Source organism: Rutidosis leptorrhynchoides, chromosome 7 (assembly GCF_046630445.1).
Source record: "Rutidosis leptorrhynchoides isolate AG116_Rl617_1_P2 chromosome 7, CSIRO_AGI_Rlap_v1, whole genome shotgun sequence".
In the NCBI taxonomy this organism is placed as follows: domain Eukaryota; kingdom Viridiplantae; phylum Streptophyta; class Magnoliopsida; order Asterales; family Asteraceae; genus Rutidosis; species Rutidosis leptorrhynchoides.
Window position 1 is genome coordinate 223,467,789 of NC_092339.1, and position 21,601 is coordinate 223,489,389.

At 32.7% G+C, this 21,601-nt stretch overlaps 1 protein-coding gene across 1 annotated transcript; it reads right to left on the reverse strand.

Annotated features, from left to right (window-relative positions):
* Window positions 1–10,265: 10,265 nt before the first annotated feature.
* On the reverse strand, window positions 10,266–11,129 carry LOC139858231 (kirola-like). Its single transcript, XM_071847094.1, has 2 exons — window positions 10,897–11,129; window positions 10,266–10,752 (listed from the first exon to the last, which is right to left on the reverse strand). Exons 1-2 carry the CDS (start codon window positions 11,081–11,083, stop codon window positions 10,475–10,477), a joined length of 465 nt encoding a protein of 154 aa, XP_071703195.1. The 5' UTR covers window positions 11,084–11,129; the 3' UTR covers window positions 10,266–10,474.
* Between the last annotated feature and the right edge of the window lie 10,472 nt (window positions 11,130–21,601).

The following is a 21,601-nucleotide window of genomic DNA, read 5'->3' on the forward strand; positions in this document are numbered from 1 at the left end:
CAAGCCATCCAAGAATCTTTTGAAACTAGATAATTTCTTGTCACTTCCAGTAGGTTTACCTACTAAACTTAACGTAGTAATGATGTTCATAACATCATTCGATTCATACATATAAAGCTATCTTATTCGAAGATTTAAACTTGTAATCACTAGAACATAGTATAGTTAATTCTAAACTTGTTCGCAAATAAAGTTAATCCTTCTAACTTGACTTTTAAAATCAACTAAACACATGTTCTATATCTATATGATATGCTAACTTAATGATTTAAAACCTGGAAACACAAAGAACACTGTAAAACCGGACATACGCCGTCGTAGTAACACCGCGGGCTGTTTTGGGTTAGTTAATTAAAAACTATGATAAACTTTAATTTAAAAGTTGTTCTTCTGGAAAAATGATTTTTCTTATGAACATGAAACTATATCCAAAAATCATGATTAAACTCAAAGTGGAAGTATGTTTTTCAAAATGGTCATCAAGACGTCGTTCTTTCGACTGAAATGACTACCTCTTATAATATTGACTTGTAACCTGTATTTCCGACTATAAACTTATACTTTTTCTGTTTAGATTCATAAACTTAAGTTCAATATGAAACCATAGCAACTTGAATCACTCAAAACGGATTTGAAACGAAGAAATGACGGGTAAAACAAAATTGGATAAATTTGCTAGTTTTAGCTACGAAAATGTTGTAACAAATCTAGACTAAACATATCCTAACTAATTTATATTGTATTATACATATTATGAAATCTTGGGATACCATAGACACGTATACAATGTTTTGACATATCATATCGACCCATCTATATATATATTTCGGAACAACCATAGACACTCTATATGCAGTAATGTTTGAGTTAGCTATAAAGGGTTGTGGTTGATTCCAAAATAATATATATACTTTGAGTTATGATCGAGTCTGAGACTTGTAGACACTGGGTCGTGGATTGATTCGATATAATATATATTGCTTTATTCTGTACATCTAACTGTGGACAACTAGTTGTAGGTTACTAACGAGGACTGCGGACTTAACAAACTCAAATCATTAAAACGTAATAAAAATGTTGTACATATATTTTGAACATACTTTGATATATATGTACATATTTGTTATAGGTTCGTGAATCGACCAGTGGCCAAGTTTTACTTCCCGACGAAGTAAAAATCTGTGAAAGTGAGTTATAGTCCCACTTTTACAATCTAATATTTTTTTTGGGATGAGAATACATGCAGCTTTATAAATGTTTTTACAAAATAGACACAAGTATGCAAAACTACATTCTATGGTTGAATTATTAAATCGAATATCGCCCTTCAAGTCTGGTAACCTAAGAATTAGGGAAATGGCCCCTAATTGACGCGAATCCTAAAGATAGATCTATTGGACTTAACAACCCCCATTCAGGTTATGGATGGTTTAGTACTTCGAGATTATTATACAGACGAGAGGTTCTGTTTTGGGGATATTCTATGCATTAAGTTAACTTCGCTTACCAAGTGTTCAACATTTGAATGATTTTTATCTCTATACAGTTTGCGAAATGCCTGATATGAGATGTGTTATAAAAATAAAATCTTGTGGTCTATTATTATAATTTGATAATATATAGGTTAAACCTATAACTCACCAACATTTTTGTTGACGTTTTAAGCATGTTTATTCTCAGGTGATTATTAAGAGCTTCCGCTGTTGCATACTAAAATAAGGACAAGATTTGGAGTCCATGCTTGTATGATATTGTGTAAAAACCGCATTCAAGAAACTTATTTTTGATGTAATATATTCTTATTGTAAACCATTACGTAATGGTCGTTTGTAAACAGTATATTTTAGATTATCATTATTTGATAATCTACGTAATGCTTTTTAAACCTTTATCGGTAAAATAAAGGTTATGGTTGTTTTAAAAATGAATGCAGTCTTTGAAAAACGTCTCATATAGAGGTCAAAATCTCGCGACGAAATCAATTAATATGGAACGTTTATAATCAATATGAACGGGACATTTCAATATACCACTTAGTTCATGTACCTAAGATTATATCCATAAGGTTGTTTAAACCCTCTAAGGTTAACGTTGGGAGTAGGGATATCCCTCTTAGCCAGAATCTTCAAGGCCTAAACTCTTAGTGACAAATCAGTTAGGTTCATAGTCCAGTTGATTGAGGTTTATTGTTTATTCTAGGAAGTTAAACTCTTGTGATAGTTCCCCATCAGGATTCTATTCTTCATACCTATCTATCTTTATCTTTACAGTTATATTATAGTATTAGTAGTTAATCTTAATCTATCACCACTTGTCGCTAGGGTTAACTATATAGGCACTTTTGTCCCACATTACTGAGCAAACATACAAAAATATAAACCTGGGTTATATTTACCACTTACTCATTAAAAGAAAGACAAGTAGGTGAGTTATAGCTAGGAAATCCTTGCTAAATATAAATAATAAAACCGTTACTCTCTTTTGGTAGCTAATTCTAACGTATTGTGACCTAACGACACCGCACAAATAAAACTATCCGTTTTGGCCATACAAGGTAAGAAATTGAATGAAAGTATTAAGTGCATCCGATTTATAACGCAGGGGAAAGACCCAAACATAATGAGTAAAGTGATTAAAAAACTAATGTAATATTTTAAACCACTAATACTAGCAACAGGCGAAGTCCATAAATCAGAATGAATAATATCAAAAGCAGACGGAACATTAAAACTTGAAACTGAAAATGGAAGACACACGTATTTTCCAAGTTGACATGCATGACATATCTTTACATTAAATATCTTTATTGGAAATAAGTTTACGCAGAACATTATGTCCCGGGTGACCAAGTCGTTGATGCCAAGTAACAGGGCTTGTAACTAGAGCATGTTAAGGTGAGTGCGGTCTGACAGGATATAGGTCACCGGTGCTTTCACATCAGAGAAGAAGCTGGCATGTCAGATAATCCTTCACAAAAAACCAAATTCAACAGAAATAATATTATCATGAGTAAATTGACGAACCGAAATGATATTTTTAACTATGTTAGGTGTTACGATGATGTTATGTAAATGTAAGGGTCGATGAGGAGTAGATAACAAGCTATGGCCTGTATTGGTGGCAGGTATGGTATTCCCGTCACCAATGGCAATTGACGGATGTTTACAATAATTAAAAATGGTACTTAGATTATTAATGCAGAAAGCAAGATGAGTGGATGCACCAGTATCCATATTCTACCCACCTGAGCTGTAATCCTGAAGAGTTATAGTACTGAAGGAATTTAGTAAGATAGTCTCCTGTGATTGCGCATTTGGATCCATAGTAAATGACCCAAAGAGTGGTTGTTGGGCTGCATAGTATGTTGTTAGGCATGTGGAGGGAAGAGCATGTTGCGGCTCTAGAGGGCTGGACTGAACACGATTAAAGCCTGGTGGACTCGGGAGTATACCACGCTGATTAGTTTGATTGACAACCCTGAAAGTAGACAACCCATATGTAGAAGGCCCGTATCCAGAGAAGGGGACCTGGGGTGAGACGTTGATGCTAGGTAACAGAGCTTGTAACTAGAGCATGTTGAGGTGAGTGCAGTGTGACAAGATATAGGTCACCGGTGCTGTCACATCAGAGAAGAAGCTGACGTGTTAGATAATTCTTCACAGGAAAACCAAAAGGGACAAATTCAACAGAAATAATATGATCACGAGTAAGTTGATGAACGGAAATGAGATTTTTAACAATGTTAGGTGTTCCAGGACGTTACGTAAAAGTATGGGTCGGTGACGAGTAGATAACAAGCTATAGCCTGTGTTGGTGACGGATATGGTATTCCCGTCACCAACGATGACTGACGGATATTTACAATTAATAAAATCGGTACTTAGATTATTAATGTAGGAAGTAAGATAAGTGGACGCACCAGTATCCATATTTTACCCAGCTGAGTCGTAATCCTGAAGAGTCATAGTACTGAAGGCATTAGGTAAGATGGTCTCTTGTGATTGCGCATTTGGATCCACAGTAAATGACCTAAAGAGTGGTTGTTGGGCTGCATAGTAAGCTGTTGTGCTTGTGGAGGGAAGAGCATGATGCAGCCCCAGAGGGATGGACTGAACACTATTAAAGCCTGGTGGACACGAGAGTATACCACGCTGATTAGTTTGATTGCCAACCCCGAATGTAGACGACCCATATGTAGAAGGCCCATATCCCGTGAAAGGAACCTGAGCCGAAGCAGAATGTGTAGGTAGCCTGTTAGCGATGGACTGGGCCTGCATTTGTTGCTGTTGGGATGCAATTAAGTGAAGAAATTGGGCTTGATTGAGGCTATTTGGCCTGTTAGAACCTAAGGATGAATTGTTTGCTGATCGACGGCTTGTTCCAGTGTGGAGATACCTGCATCGATTTACAAAACGATAAAACCCCTCTGAGAAATTGCGGTAAACTTCAGTGGTCGGTGGCGGTTCGTTGGAGTGCCGAGTAGTATGAGCAACAAGAGATGACGGATGAGAGGCATTAAGAGGAGCCTCAGTCATTGTACGATTTTTTCGATTGAGTGTGATTTCCTCCATGGTTAGCATTGATCGAACCTTGTCAAGGGATGGAAAGGGATCAATGTGGATGATGATGCGGGAAGCATGTGCATATTTTTATGTCAATACATTGACCGAGAACATGACGAGATATGTGTCTTCAACCTTGCCACCAAGGTTTCGGATTTGAGTAGCAATATGATCAATATATCAAAAGTATTCTTCAACCGAAAGATCTCCCATATTTAAGCTACGAAGTTCGGCATTCAATTCCATTATTTTTTATTGTTTGTTATCAAGAAACGTCCATGCTTCATGAGCGGTTGAAGGTTCATAATTTAATAGTCGTTCGAGTAGAGATGGTGATATGGTGTTAAAGATCCAGGTAGACACGACGGCATTGGCTTTGATCCAATTGGGATCCCCTTGTTCCGCAGCTGTGGGTGCACGTAGAATGAGATCGGAAACATCAAAACCTGCACAATGAGTCGTGAACAGTTTCGTCCAGTGGGATAATTTAGCTTTGCAAGATTGAGCTTTACAGGAGTCAAGTGATGAATAAAGTTAACTATATATATTTTATAGTATTTGTTAGGAGCCATGATTTAATGTTTTTTTAAAGGGTAAAATTGGGCGGGAGGAGATGAACGAAGAAAGAAGAAGAGGCAGGAGAGGTGCCGTAGGATTAGGGAAGGCTCGATAACATGTTATCGTGCATAATTGATTGATATCTATAAGAGTGTACATCATACAAATATATAAGACATAATCCTACAATACATAATGGCTAAGCCCAAATAAGAGAATGACATGGACTAATGATATAACCGGGCTAACAGAATCGAACAAAAAGTCAAATAGGACATTGTTTTTGGGACGGAAGAAGTATTATACATCATAACGATACTATTGTTCACTTTCGTAAATAGATAAAAAAAATTAGAAGGTAACATAACTTTATACACATAATCTACACATTTAAGACAAAAATAACAAAGATTAAGGGGTAAAAATGTAAAGAAAACAATGATATCTTTTTAAACTATGTTTTTGTCTTCGGATATTGAAAGGAAATTGATCAATCCTAAGAAGAAAGAAAAAGAAATCTAAGAGCGAACTTGACAAGTTTATCGATTTTATGCGTGGGGTCAAAGAACTACTCCTCAGTGAAAGAAGAATATTGGTCCGCTAAGTGGTTTATGTTTTTGCAGCACATTTCGCGTTTGTTTGATCGTGTTAGCTATTATTTTTCAGTTTCAATTGTGTTTCTTGTTGTTGTTTAGTTTAATTTGTTGTTTGGGTAGGTTGGTTGCTTCTTTGGGTGGCTATGATTTGTTTGTTGTAGATTGTTTCTGTTTGACTGTTAGGTTGTATTCTCGAGTTTTTCTTTTAGCGGAAAAGAGTGGAGAAAAAAGGGGATGAAAGTGTTTTACTATCCTTTCCAATCCGTCCAAATATGGGCGGAGAGTTTTGGTGACAAAATATCTAAAGGTACTATCCTTCCTAATCATCTCATCTCCTTTCATTTCTGCTGAAATTTAAAACTTGAGAATCGCTGTTATTTTTTAATCTTTCAATCTCCTCTCCTTTCCATCCTAAATAAATATCGAGAATACACCCTAGTGTCCTTTCCATCCTAAATAAATATCGAGAATACACCCTAGTGTCTAGGACTTGGGTTTTTGTTTTGTTGGTTTTTGTTTGTGTGGTTGGTTGTTTGTTTTAATTGCTTAAGCTCTTGTTGTCCCTTTGAATGATTTGGTCTCATTGTTCCGTTTACTTTTTTTTATTTATTATAAAAACAGATAAAAATCAACCACTCAAATAAATTGTCGAAATCAATTTAACCAAACAATATACAGTATAATACTGTTTTATTTCATCATGACACACAATTTTAAAAGAGTAATGATCAAAAAACACGTGCATGTTAGAGCACTCAAAGTGGTGCTTTGAATGATTGACCTAAACAAATACTGGAAGTGAAAAGTAGGTTAGTTATAGTGTTAATCAACTTTTTATTTTTATATGTTTAATGATGATTAAAATAATTAATAAAACTAAACAATTAAAATAATTAAATAAAAATAAAAATAACTTCATTAATAATAATAAAAGATTAAAATTCGTATAAAATACTAAATAGTGACTAAAACACAACTACAAGTGTGCATGATCCTATAATAGAGAAATATTGGTGAATTAAGGTATCGTTCCACAAACAGTATTTTGTGCAATTTAAGTATGCAAAACTAAAATGTAATTTATCTAACTAAATTAAATAAGCAAGCAGGGGGGTTTTCTGTCTTACGATCGGATGTCTATAGAACTAAAAAAACAAATAATGTTAGCGACCAGATAGATTACATTAATATGTTTACGTAGACTACACTTGTATGTTGAATTTTTTAAAATTAAGACCTAATTAATTATATATTATGCGTGAGTTATCGAACTTTCTACGTATTTCAAACACAACTACAACCAAATTAACATCTAATTGTGTCGCTATTCTAGATGTACTGCCGTAACATGCAATAGAACAATACCCTCAATAAACTTGATAATCTAATATATGACGTCGTATAGTCGTAGTCGTCACTATTTGCGCTAACTGGTCATCGCAATCAATTCACCCATGTCTTATTTCTCAATTGAACCTATCCTGTCTCCCTGATCAGGATGGACATACAATTCTAATCTCACTATATGTAAATAACTAAACATATGTAATGAGTTGTCAATTCAATCAAATAATTCTAATAACTATCGAATAAATAATATCACTAAAAGATTCATTCTTTTATCTAGACATTGAATTATCTATCAATATGAAATAAAGCATAAATTTAATCCAACCATACATAGTATTTAGCCTAAGTAAACATACATATACTAGCCAACAATCATAGCTATCAACAAAATCAAAACAATAGTCAAGAGAAAATGTCCATATACAAAGATGTCGAGCTAAACATACTTTTAATTGTAGCACATTCTGTGATGATTGGTTGTTGGTAAATGACATGAAAAACCCTCAAAAAAATCTTCAGAATCACATGGGGGTCGGGCCTTGATGCGCCAACAATCGGCACTCTAGTCGTCAAACCACGTAAGCTGGCGACGCACCGGTGGGTGTTTTAAATTTGTTAATACTATGGTCTAAATCTATTTTTTATAATAAACCTAAGCTTTTGTAGTGATAAGTATGACTTATGGTCGTTCTTTAAAATTGAATGAATTGTAAAAAAAATGCATGTAGATTAATTGATCTAACTAGTGAAGATTTTATAAAATAAATACACTTTATTTTCCAAAACAAATGGTCTGGCATATATATTGGAGAGGTAGGATTCTTTTGGTACCCGACCTTCGGAAAATCTAACAACCAAGTTCAAAAAGAAAATTCTAGACACCACTTATTTTGTTATCAAATTTTAGAAAATTTATAGGTGGATATTTGATTTGAGTTTTTCTAATTCAGATAAGTAAATAAAAGTAGACTGAGATAAAGCGTGTAAACAGTTAAGATAGTAGAGTGTATCTGTTTTGATTTCATTAGCTAAACTATGGGATTTTGTTGGTCAAGGAAATCACTTTTCAAATGATTTATAGTTTATCATCTTAAATTCTTGTAGTGTAAACACTCAGGCTCCTACTAACCGGTTTCTCGATTAGCATGTTAGGAGGAACTAGATTCTCATGAATTTGACTAGATGAACTATGCTCAACTCTCCAAGCTTATCCGGTTAAGGATAAAAGTGGCCCCTTTTGGTTGCATACCGTGCTTCGGGCACCCGAATAAATGAGCATATTCATATTCAAGCAACATGTAACTGTTCTTAACACCACAAATCAAATAATCAATAATCATTTAAGAACAAAATGTGTTTTGACATACTCTTTTATTAATGGATTTGGCAAAATCTAGAGGTGATAAACAAACTAGAATACTTAATGATTATTCGTCTTCCTTTATAGATTTATAGATTAAGTATGTATTTTAACATAGTTAAGAGTCCTATTAAGTCTTGAGTCTTTCTGTTTGATGTTTCAGTCTGGAAGTTCTTTGTACCATTTTCAGTTTTAATGAAATTTTCTGTTTTTCGAAAAAAAAAACATAGTTAAGAGTCCATCAATGATTTAAACCATCTGTTACTTAAAACTACCCAATAAATCCCGTGATTATTCACAACGCAAGTTACTTATAATATATTTTTTTTTTTTTTGAAAGGCAAAGTTACTTATAATATTTTCCGAACCGTACTTCACCTTTAGTTGTTTCATTCTAAAATTTCAAACCTTGACTATGTCTTTAACAAGTCTTATAGTAAAAGTCATGTACTATATTGCTTAAGAATATTTCATGATTTATTACTCTTGACAAAATGTTTATAAAAAATAATTAATCACCTTGTTATTGGCATCTTTGTTGAAAGGTTATAATAAAGTTTATTGGTAGAAGGACAATAATTAATGATGAGGTTTAAAATCATATATAGATATAGATAGTACATCAAAGCTTCACTTACATATTATAATGTAAAAACATGAATTTTTAAACGATATCAACCCTAGACGGCTAATGATCATTCCTCCCGAATTAAGGTTTAAAAGAGGATTTAATTAGACTTTTCTGCGTTATTAGGTGTTATGCGACATATTTTTAAAAAGCTTCATTCAACTTTATCCAATTAGAGGATAATATTCATTTGGTATGGTTGAATGGTTGATACCTCGAAATATACTCTAATATAACTACATTTCAAAATGAAAGCGCATTTTGATCGATTCCTTGATGTGGATTCTCTAAAGCCATAATCTAATACTTAGCTACCCGTATCTTGTCATCAGCTTCCTAATGGTATTCAACCCTCAAGGATTTTGGTTAGGATATTTATGCAACCTCTTTGCCTTTTGATTTTTATTTCGAACTTTATCGACTCGTGATTATGTTGACACTATGTTTGTATCAACCTTAGGTTGTGTTTGCGGGACATTTTGTGATTGTTGCTATGTAATAAATTGTTGAAATTGATCGGGGTTTATTTGTGGGTATTGTGGTTGATGGTATTATAAAAATTGGCCAAACCCCATAATGGGGGAATTACCCTAGCTTTGAGTTTATCCGCGTGAGTAGGGTGAAAAAGGGTTTCATTGTGATTGCGAATTATATGGGTTGTTGAGGTTGTTTGAGATTTTGCGAAAAAAGTGAAAAAATAAATTATATTGAAGTAGAGAATGGAGAATTGTTGAGGTTTGAAAGATGTATATTGTGTTTTATATATAGTGTAAAATGTAAGTTTATAGATAAAGAAAAAAACATTACAAGGAGTGGGAACCAGACCAATCCATTCCCTTTGCTCTGATAGTCGGATCATGACAACGTCATGGTGAGAATAGCTTTTGAATATATTTTTATTAAAATCTTCGTGAATCGCTTGTTTTTCCGAAAAAAGACTATTTATACATTCCGATTGATCAAGGAAATATTCACTAGAGGGTGGTGAATATCCCGTTGAGCGTAGTAATTACGAGGTTTAAGAATCTCGGAATTTAACTTTGTATCCGATTATCATGAATAACCCAGATTGAGAATTTGAGATAAAGATGAATTGAAACGTGAAAGGGAACTTTGTTTCTCTAATGTCAAATGTTCCGAAAGAAAACTAGCTTAATTTACTATCAAAAGCTAGCATACCATGTTCCCTACTTAACAAATAAATTGTCAAATATCAAATATAGAAAATATACTCAAGCAAAATATTATACAAAACGTTTGATACAAACAGCTTAGTGCTAAATATTTGCACTTAATTTTATACGTAGAAACAAGAAAGCAACAACACACATAAATGGAGTAAAAGTGCAAGCAACCAACTTAATTAACAGACTCGAAAGAATATATTTATTGTCTGTCGATTATTTATGTGGTACGTATTTCAGTTCGATGCGGTAGACACGTGATGAGTCTCGATGTCTTTGGTGACCTTCCTGTAAAAGTCCAGAAGTGTATTCGGATCCGGAACATTTGCATTCAGCTTTTCATATTCAACTGTCCATGTCACCAGGTTGTTTAAACCATTTGTGTCTACATGAATATGTATAATAAAGTTCTTGTATAGTTCTAGAAGATCTCCTTCCAGTATTTTAAAGGTGACAGATTTCTTCTCCTCATCTATGTCGTGAAGCAGTGTTTTCGCGACACTATCTTTTCCATCTACATTAATTAAGGTACGCACGTGTTAGATAAATCCGATCCAAGCCAATAAAGTGATGAGATGCAGATACATGTACACTACACTAAATAATAACAAAATTAAAGAAGTCAACTGCTCATATATTATATACGTTACATTGTTACCATGAAAATAGTTCCAAAAGAGGACAGAGCCGACAGTTCCAGCTTCACCAGAATGAGTTTCGCATTTTTGAATGGTAGTCGGGGTCAATTTAGGGACATCGTGTGGGTTTGCCTTCCATAGCTCATGAAAAACATCACCATTTGACTTGATCTCGATTTGAGCCACTAGTTTACCACTCAATGCCATTTGTAACAATTGTATATTGCAAGTCTCGATATTACCACACCTACAACATGAGGCTATTTATAGTCGCCTTTTTCATATGTATAAGAACAACTGGCTGGTTTTTTTTATTATTTTAATTATACGAGTATTATTGCTTGTAGTTATCTTAATCGATCACGTGGATCATGCATATAGAGGGCTCATACACTGTTTTCTATTATTTATTAATTATTATTATTATATTATATAATATATAATATACAAGTTTATGTTGGAAATTTGGTTAAATTCAAAATGTGTTTTACCAACTTTAGACGCATATTAATATGTGACACACTAATATATGTGTGTGCTTGCGCGTGGACACAAATGCAGCACCCAAAATCCGGGCTCGTGCGAGCCGGTTTTTGCTATACGTTTTTTGACTTGTCAGTTAAGAAAAACGATTTTCTTGTCCACCAAGGAAAATGATTTTTCTTGTTCATCAAGAATAAATCGTTTCCTTTTTATTGATATTGTAAATCGTTTCCTTATTTAAATGATTGCGTTTGCACAACAAATACCGACCTTTTGGTATTGAGAAGTGTTAGAAAATAGGGTTGTAAATTGACAATCCCGGATTGATTCTTGAATCGTGAAACACTTTTCTAATTAAGTATTTCGACCCTACTTGCCTCGGGTTACACGAAATCTTAATTGAGATAAGACAAGAACGCAATTTGTCTCTAGGCAAGAAAAGATCAAATTATAATATTAGTGAGAATGTGATTTTTCTTGTATGTTCATCCATGAAAGCAAAACTCATATCTCATATATATAAGAAATGAAAGGCTGTGATGAAAGGTCGCAACCTTTCAACAAAAAGAGGCAACCTTTCAACGAAAAGACGCAACTTTTCGTTAACACCTAATGAAAAATGGTGGAATTTTGAACCTTTTCAATACCACAATTTCCATGCCAGTATCAAGTTAACTCTTACGGGCATGTACTCCACACACTCCAAACCCGTTACTAAGTATAACTTGATTACCCTTTCTTTCAAGTAAATCCCAATTAACTAAAATGTTTGTTGATAACACTAAAATCACCAACAATTCCCCCCCATTTTAGTGTAATCCTTGATTTACTAATGACTTGAACTAACAGAACAAACCAATGCATAAATGAAAATGTTTCAGAAATTAAATTTTCATCTTAGTATATTACATCATCCAGAATTCGAGAATCGGGGTGTTTCAGAAATTAAACCCTTCAACCCATATGAAAACGAGAGAGTAATACACACATCAGTTTCTTACATTCGTCTAATACTAACTTGACACTATAATAAGCCATGTGTCCCAATCCTTCAGTGAACATATCGGCAGCTAAGTCCAAAGCTCCTTTGAAGTGGTAAAACTTTATGCTCACATAGGTAGTTCTTTTACATCTTGCACCCGCATATCCAATTTTTCAAATGAACTATTAAGAAGATAAACTTCAACCTACCTCAACTTGCAGTCTAAACACATACCTCGGGATCAGAATAATTATGTGTTTCAATCTTCAGAAAGTAAGCTTTCCACATTGAAATTCAGCTTCTAGCGTTTTACTAGAAGGGAATTGGGTGTCTCACTTTGGAAGATTTCGGTGGACTTCAATCCCACTCTAATAGCCGACTTGTGCACTAAGTCTCAGGCTAACCATTTTGTCAAGTGATTCGCAAAATTTTGTTGTAACCCAACAAATCCATAGATATCACTTCATTCGTGATCAACTCACTAAACATAGTCCGTCTAAAGCAATAGTGTCTAGACTCTTTCCACATATATTTAACTATATGCCTTAGCCATTGTGTATCCCATAATTTGAAATCTAAATGAACATTTCTTTCGACTTCAATCAATTTTACTTAAATAGTAAACCTTTTATCAAGATTTAATGTATTCTTATCCTATCATAAAAACCGTGCGTGTACTCAAGGTTATTGATTTATCCGTCATTTCACATGTCCACTTTCCATATTAAAATTGTACAATCGTTTCACTAATTTTTATTATTTTCATATACCATCAAGTGATTTGTGGATATGACTAACGCGAAAACCCATGAACAACCACTTCATATTCAGTGTCATGGAACCCCTTTATCACGTACATGTAGAGATGCACATTAACAACATAAGCTGGAGGTGTGAAATGTTAATTAATATAAGTGGCTTTTGCATAAAAATAATGCAAGTAACAAAACTTTGTGTTTTATCGTTTCCAACTAACTCCAACTATTACATGAATTAATACGTCGGCATTATGCGAACCGACATTAATACATTCAATATCCATAACATTACATTTTCAACACACCTCTTCATAAGTAACCGACCAAATCAAGTTATATTTGAAAAGATGTAAGATAATAGACCATTAACTACGGTTAAAGCGGTGCATCCATTTGTAATTATCTAATCGATTCTACAAACAAAATGATTTAATATTCTTATTTCATAATTTCCCTCTTTAATTTAAAATCTTAAATTACAATAAGAAAAGATTGTTGTACTATACCAATTATTGTTTGTTTTGTACATGAATTACCAGTATTGGAGTATATTAATTACAATACTCTGATGCATGAACCCACCTATTCAATGGTCATATGTATTATAGCACTTAATTATGTCGGTTACCTATCAATAATTGAATGAAAGGTGAAATCCATTCATTTATCAATATGCATCCATAAAATCAGTCGATGCATATTTCTATTTATAATAGTCAAGGCCTATATAAACAAGACGAATAGAAAATGCGTACCCGTTAGTGTTCCAAATTATAGAACTTCATCAAGATAAGGGATCCACATAATAAATCCCAATGAAAATTAATCCTTTGTCTTGCCGTATGAAATTGATCGGATGTAACCCATACACAATGGCGGAGCTAGTAGGGATGCTTGGGAGTGTCAAGCATCCCCTAATCATGTTTCTGTATACACTATATAATTTGTATTTCAATGGAGAAAAAAACTTTTCAAGATTCAAGCATCCCCTATAGAGGCGGAGTAGGGTGGCGGGAGGCTGCCCCCAGTGACTTCAAAAATTTTCTGATGCGTTTATATATGAGTTTGGTGTATTTATATAAGAAATGTGAGATTGCTAAGAAATTATTTGGGAGATTCATGGAGTTTGCAGGTAAGAGGGAATGAAGTAGATGATGGGGTGGGTCCTACTGTTACTTTTAATCAGATGTTCCACCAAATATATGTAAATTTTTTTCATATCTTTTTAACCCTCGGTAGGCAAGAATTATATTTTTAGCCCTTAACATTACACAATTTACAGTTTTAACACTTATCATGTACTACAAACTTGACTCAAAATAGAAGTTTTGGTTACACCATGTCTTTATTGTCTATATATATATTTAACTTATACAATTATTATAATTATTTTTTTCTCTCAGAACCTACATATTTTGCCCAAAAACATCAAAATTTTGCTCAAAAATTTTCAAAATTTACCCCAAAACCTTTATAATTTGCCTAAAAACCTCAATTTTTTACTCCAAAATCTCCATTTTTGCCCCAAAACATCCATATTTTGCCCAAAAAAATTGCTACGGTTTTATTTTTTTCCCCAATGAGAAAAAAATATTGCTTCAGTGTTCGTAAGCATCCCCTATTCTGTATTCCTGGCTTCGCCTCTGCCCATACATAAAATTCTTAAGATTCTTCATACCTGTTATTATAATTGATCGAATGGATGCATGTGCGTGATCCATCATCATAATCTTCATTCATCAACTAAGTAACAAATCTTTATGACCCGTAAAGGATAGTGAGAAACCAATATTCAACCCACATGTATTTCCATCATGTGCATATATATATACATAGCAGTTAAAACATGTTATCTGTACTTCTGACTTAATGTACATATAATTTCTCAAAATAAGAAATTTCTGATAACTCCCACCATCGCCGGTCAATTTAATATACCCGATATTACTATCCAACAATTAACCTCTGTTGATAGTATATTCAATGCTTATTCTCACCAAAGTTGACTATGTCTTTCACGATTCATGCAAGATTAATCCATCCGACAAATACTTAATTAGTTTGTTAGAAAATAGGGTTGTAAATTGACAATCCCGGATTGATTCTTGAATCGTGAAACACTTTCCTAATTAAGTATTTCGACCCTACTTGACTCGGGTTACACGAAATCTTAATTGAGATAAGACAAGAACGCAATTTGTCTCTAGGCAAGAAGAGATCAAATTATAATATTAGTGAGAATGTGATTTTTCTTGTATGTTCATCCATGAAAGCAAAACTCATATCTTATATATATAAGAAATGAAAGGGTGTGATGAAAGGTCGCAACCTTTCAACAAAAAGAGGCAACCTTTCAACGAAAAGACGCAACTTTTCGTTAACACCTAATGGAAAATGGTGGAATTTTGAACCTTTTCAATACCACAATTTCCATGCCAGTATCAAGTTAACTCTTACGGGCGTGTACTCTACACACTCCAAACCCGTTACTAAGTATAACTTGATTACCCTTGCTTTCAAGTAAATCCCAATTAACTAAAATGTTTGTTGATAACACTAAAATCACCAACAAGAAGGACACGCAAAAACCAAAACCTCTTCTACACACACAAATTCGAAAAACACATCAATTATTCACCTAGGAATATGAGTATCTCGAATTCGTTTCCCGACGTTCGTCTCGTTACAACAACGGTCCCAGCTTCCGATCTCTTTTCAGGCAAGTGTTCAAGTCCGGCAGTACGCTGCTTCAAGCTGGTGTACCCTGATATGATTAGAAGAATTGTGTTAAACACAAGCCCAGTTCAATCCTTAAATTTGGTTTGATCGTATTTATTTTTCAGATTATATATTTGTAATAACGATATATATGATAACATGATTGTTACTTTGTAATCTGTTTGCTTGGTTTCATTATATTATTTTTACAGTCTTACACAAATTCATGTTCCTAACACGAAACTGAGATGTTTGCTGATTTGATTCGGATTATAATTGAACTGTTATATGCGTTTATTGATCTCAATGTGTACTGTTGTTTATATGCTTGCTATAAAGATTAAACACGTTATGGTATAAACTGGTTTCTTTTATAATATTGTTTATGTATAGGTCTTCATGTTTTTATTTTCTACTGATATATTTGCTGTATAACTGTAGTGATAATATATCCATCTAATATAGATGCTAATAATATGCTATATGGTATATGCTATACATGTTAGATTCATCCATACTGAATGAAGTTTGTGCATCGATATTCTGCTTATATAATTGATTATATATTACTCCATCCGTCCCAAATTAATAGTCCTGTTTTGAATTTTCAAAGTCATTATCTCGTAACTTTGACTTAAAATAAATTTTTTTGTGTTATATAATATTATCTAACACAAAGAGATTTATTTAAAGTCAAAGTTGCGAAATAAAACTTTAAAAAGTCAAAACAAGACTATTAATTTGGGACGGAGGTAGTATATTATATGTGTCATAATTAGGAGGGAAGCACTTTTTTGGAGGAAAGTGGGGAAGTAATAATTTTTTTTTTTAAATTTTGGTTTTTTTGAATTTTTTTTTTTCAGACATCAAAGTTAGGTAAAAGTATGAACATTTAAAAAAGACACTTTGTGACGAATATTATTATTTTGGCGGTAAAACGTTCGATGAAAAAAATGAAAGCATTCAATAAATTGAATGTTTTGTTTCTGAGTTCATTTGCATCGTTTTGTTTTCATCTTGTGTGAAGTGTTATTTTTTGAAATTTAGCCCGATTTAGAGTTTAGGGTTTAGGGTTTAGGGTTTAGGGTTTAGTGGTTTGGTTTTAGTCCCTAAACCCAAAACCCTAAACCCTAAACTCTAAACCGTTCGTGATAAAATATTCAATCTAAACCCTAATTTCTAAACCCAAAACCCTAATTTCTAAACCCTAATAGCTAAACCCTAATTTTTAACCCACTAATTTCTAAACTCTAATTTCTAACCCCTTAAAAAAAATTCAAAATCAAAACATTCAATGCATTGAATGTTTTCATTTTTTTTCTTCGAGGGTTTTACCGCCAAAATAATAACATTCATCACAAAGTATCTTTTTTTAAATTTTCATATTTTCATGTGATCTTGATGCCTGAAAAAAATTCGAAAAAAACGAAAAAAGTTACTTTCCCCATTTTCCCTCAAAAAGTGCTTCCCTCTTAATTAAATCTATTATATTTTATATATATATATATATATATATATATATATATATATATATATATATATATATATATATATATATATATATATATATATATATATTATTATACATATAATAATAATAATAATAATAATAATAATAATAATAATAAAAAATAATAATATTATTATTATTATAATAATAATAATAATAATAATAATAATAATAATAATAATAATAATAATAATAATAATAATAATAATAATAATAATGGGTTGTTGTAGATCATGTTAAGATATTGTCCATGCTTATCCGTTCGCTTTATTCTATTGTTATTCTATTTGATGTTACTATTGTATTAACTTGCTGATTATGAAAAATGTTTATTAGGATATTCATATTGATATTGGCTAGTATAATTATGAAAAATGATTTTTTAAAAGGACTTGTAATAATGTGAATCCAATAATTTTTTTGAAATTCAAGGGTCTAATCAGAGTGCGACATGTGGCGCGACAATCACATGTGATTGAAAAAGAAAAATTTCAAAAAAATAAATTTCAAATTTTTTTTTTCAATTGTTTTTTTTTCAATCATATGTGATTGCATTTGATATGAAGAATCACATGTTATTAGGTTTTAAAATCACATGTGATTGGAATGAAGAATCACATATGATTTACTGCATGTTAAATCAAATGACATGTGATTGAAAAAAAAAATATATTAAAAAAAAATTTCGAAAAAAAAACATTTTTTGAAAAAAAATGAAATTTCAATTACATGTGATTGTCCCGTCACATGTCTCACTCTAATTAATCATTTGAATCTCAACTTAAAAGTTGAATTCATTTGAATATTCTTCTTGTTATAACTATAATCTATGTTTTCATCACATATTATTAGTTCTTGATAAATTCATTTTCACTGCCTTAATTTAGAATTTGTAATTAATGGTAACTATGTATATTATTTTAAATATTTAACATGTTATATTTAATTTAGAGTGTTTGAAATTGTTACTAACAATTTGAATTTTCAAGTTACTTTATTTGCAACTAATTTTCGCAATTATTACCCAAATGTCGATAGATAGTGTCTAGAAAATTTCTACTAGAACTTGATTGTTGGATTTTATGATATATTATAAACTAAAAGGCTCATGCCTCTCCATTAAATCTATCTGACTGTCTATCTTGAATAAATAATTATGTAAAGGTTTGAAGGTTACAAAGTTGTGTGAAAATAGTTTTGCTACAGTGCCTTTAACTAGTGTTTATTAATTCTGTTTTGAATTCTCTTTTCAGAATGGAATCTCAATTGAACGCGAACTCCTCTGTTGCTACTACGAATCCTGCTAGAACAGTTGCACCGCTAGTCATGCTGAGAAACTTGAAAAGTTCACTAGTGTGGACTTTAAACGTTGGCAGCAAAAGATGCTCTTTCATCTGACCACGTTGAACCTTGTGAGAGTTTTGATTGAAACCACTCCCCAGCTTGTGGAAGGGGATGCTCAAACTGTGAGCACGGTTGTGGCATGGAAACATTTGTATTACTTGTGCCGCAACTATGTCTTGAATAGCGTGTACTGCAGCACAGAGACTGTCAAAGAATTATGAGAGTCTTTGGAACGAAAGTACAAGACTGAAGATGCTTGTACCAAGAAAAGGGTGGTGGCTAAACTCTTAGATTTTAAGATGACTGACTCAAGAACTGTTATGAGTCAAATCCAAGAATTGCAAGTCATTTTTATGAAATACATGCTGAAAAATGGTAATCAGTGAGAGTTTCCAAGTTGCAGCAATAATAGAGAAACTGCCACCAAGCTGGGTTAATTTCAACAATTACTTGAAAGAAACATAAGCGAAAAAAAATGACCATTGAAGACCTTGTGGTGTGTCTTCGTATTGAGGAAGACAACTAAGTTGCTCTTAAAAGCTGCATTACCCCTGATTCAGAAAAGGCTAATTTTGTTGAACACGGACACTCCTCGAAAGGAAGCAAGAGTAAATGGAAGACTCGGAAGAATAACAAGAGGAAATGGTTCAATATTGAACCTAAAAGGGGTGTTTCCAAGAAGAAAGGATTCTTCGACAAATGCTATAACTGTAACCAGCCGGGTCATCGTGCTGATCATTGCAAACAACCAAAGGAAGACTCCGACAAGCTAACATGGTTGATGATACTGACCACCTAATTGCTATGGTTTTTGAACTCGCTATTATGATTTCCGAGGTTAATCTGGTTGGTTCTAATACCAGGGAGTGGTGGATTGATACTGGGGTTACCCGTCGTGTTTGTGCTGACAAGAGCCTCTTTAACACCTTCAAGGATGTGAGTATTGGAGATAAGCTCTTCATGGGAAACTCTGTCACTGCTGGTAACAAGGGAGAAGGGAATGTGATCTTGAAGATGACCTCTGGAAACGAACTCACTTTGAACAATGTGTTGGTTGAATGTTGGTTAATGGACTAACCGATAAAGTTAAGTATGCTGCTTAATCAAAGAATATGTTTTGATGATGACACCTACATATGCATAAGTGATGATCGACATCTTAACATAAAATACGCAAGTTCACTAATCCATATTTGATCTTGCAAATGACCAAATCAAACAAAACTTAGAATGAAAATAAACATCATAAAGTTACACGGTCGACCGTATACTTCACCGTAGAAGCCCAGACTGAATCTGCAATGCAGTTTTGTGAAAACAAGTTGCACGGTCGCCACCACGGTCAACCGCAGTGCGACCGCGGAATTCACTGTCACCATTTTTGATCAAATTTAGTTTGACCACTTCTCGACATCTATAATTCATAAAACATTTCTCAACACGCTTAGAATAGATGCCTCCTCCATACTCAATTGAGTTTTGGTCATAAAAACACTAATCTTGGTTAATTACGCTTAATTCATCTTAATGACAACTTAACCATGATTAGGCATAACACATAAGTGTTAATCAATAACTTGTGATCCTAAAACATGTCTAGACATTCTTAGGATGATCACCAAGTACCAACACATATAAGCTAATGTGTGACGACCCGGAAATTTTCGACCAAATTTAAACTTAATCCTTATATGTTTCCGACACGATAAGCAAAGTCTGTAATGTGGAGTCTCAAAATTTTTTGAACTATTAATATGGAATCATTTGACCTTTGACCATGCCCGACGATTCACGAACAATTAATTGTAAATAGATATGTGTGTATGTATATTCGAAATATAATTTGAAGTATTATATGTTGTTGTTATTAAAAATTAATAAAAATAAAAATAGGATATTATAATAATTATTATTTAAATATATATATATATATATATATATATATATATATATATATATATATATATATAAAAAGTATATTGAATATATATATTTGGTTTCGAATATATTTTGTAAACGACGGTAACGCTCAAGTGTCGTTCGATTGATAGTAAACGAGTTAAAAAGGAACTTATATTATTTTAATATAAACGGTGAGCCGAAAAGGAGTTTTACAAATTATAGGCTTAATAAAAATGTATTTAGGAACTATTAGTTAAGTTTCAACACTTTTTATATTTTACCAAGAATTGGGAGGGACAATTGATGTAATTTTTATTTAACAAATTAAGGATCGAATTTTATACTATAATGACCAAACTAAATAAAACTATTTAATTTAAAAATATGAGGTTTTTCAGAATACTTTTATTTTCCACTGAGTAGCAACGGAGTACGAAATCTAGTCCGTAAATGGTGACGGCTAAATTTCTTACACGTTTTTATTTTTAAATTATATTATAATCAATATTATATTGATTTCTATTACTGATTGAATTTCACTGTTTTTGATTGAGGCATTATGATTCAATTACGGAGTATAACATGATATATATATTATCTATCTAATTATTATTACTATATCTTATCTAATATCTATATAACATATACATATACATAGGAGATGCAAGGATCACATAGCCAACCACCTGCTCAATATCTAATCCTACTATCTGTTTCTCCTTTAATGACTAACAAACCCACTAGACCACCCTTCTCATTGAGCCACCACCGGCCATCATGAAGCCATCTTCACAGTCTCCAACATCTTTCACACTCAAAATCGTGAACCACCTTGAAACCAAATCCTTTCTTCTTCTTCGCTTTCACAACCAAACTCCATCACCAAATCCATACGATCTTATTTATTTTCGGTTTCAGTTTTCTATAATCACCACCTCCAAACTTTCACCCATTTCGTGAACCACCACTACCATCAACGCCACCTAAAAAGCTCAACTAAACTGATCACCAAACATATACTTAACAAA

What these genes read in the sequence shown, in the direction of transcription:
- LOC139858231 (XM_071847094.1), bottom strand. Translation starts at nt 11,083, where the DNA reads ATGGCATTGAGTGGTAAACTAGTGGCTCAAATCGAGATCAAGTCAAAT. An exon ending in CTTTTGGAACTATTTTCATG is followed by an intron (nt 10,753 to 10,896) that starts GTAACAATGTAA and finishes TAATTAATGTAG; the next exon opens with ATGGAAAAGATAGTGTCGCG.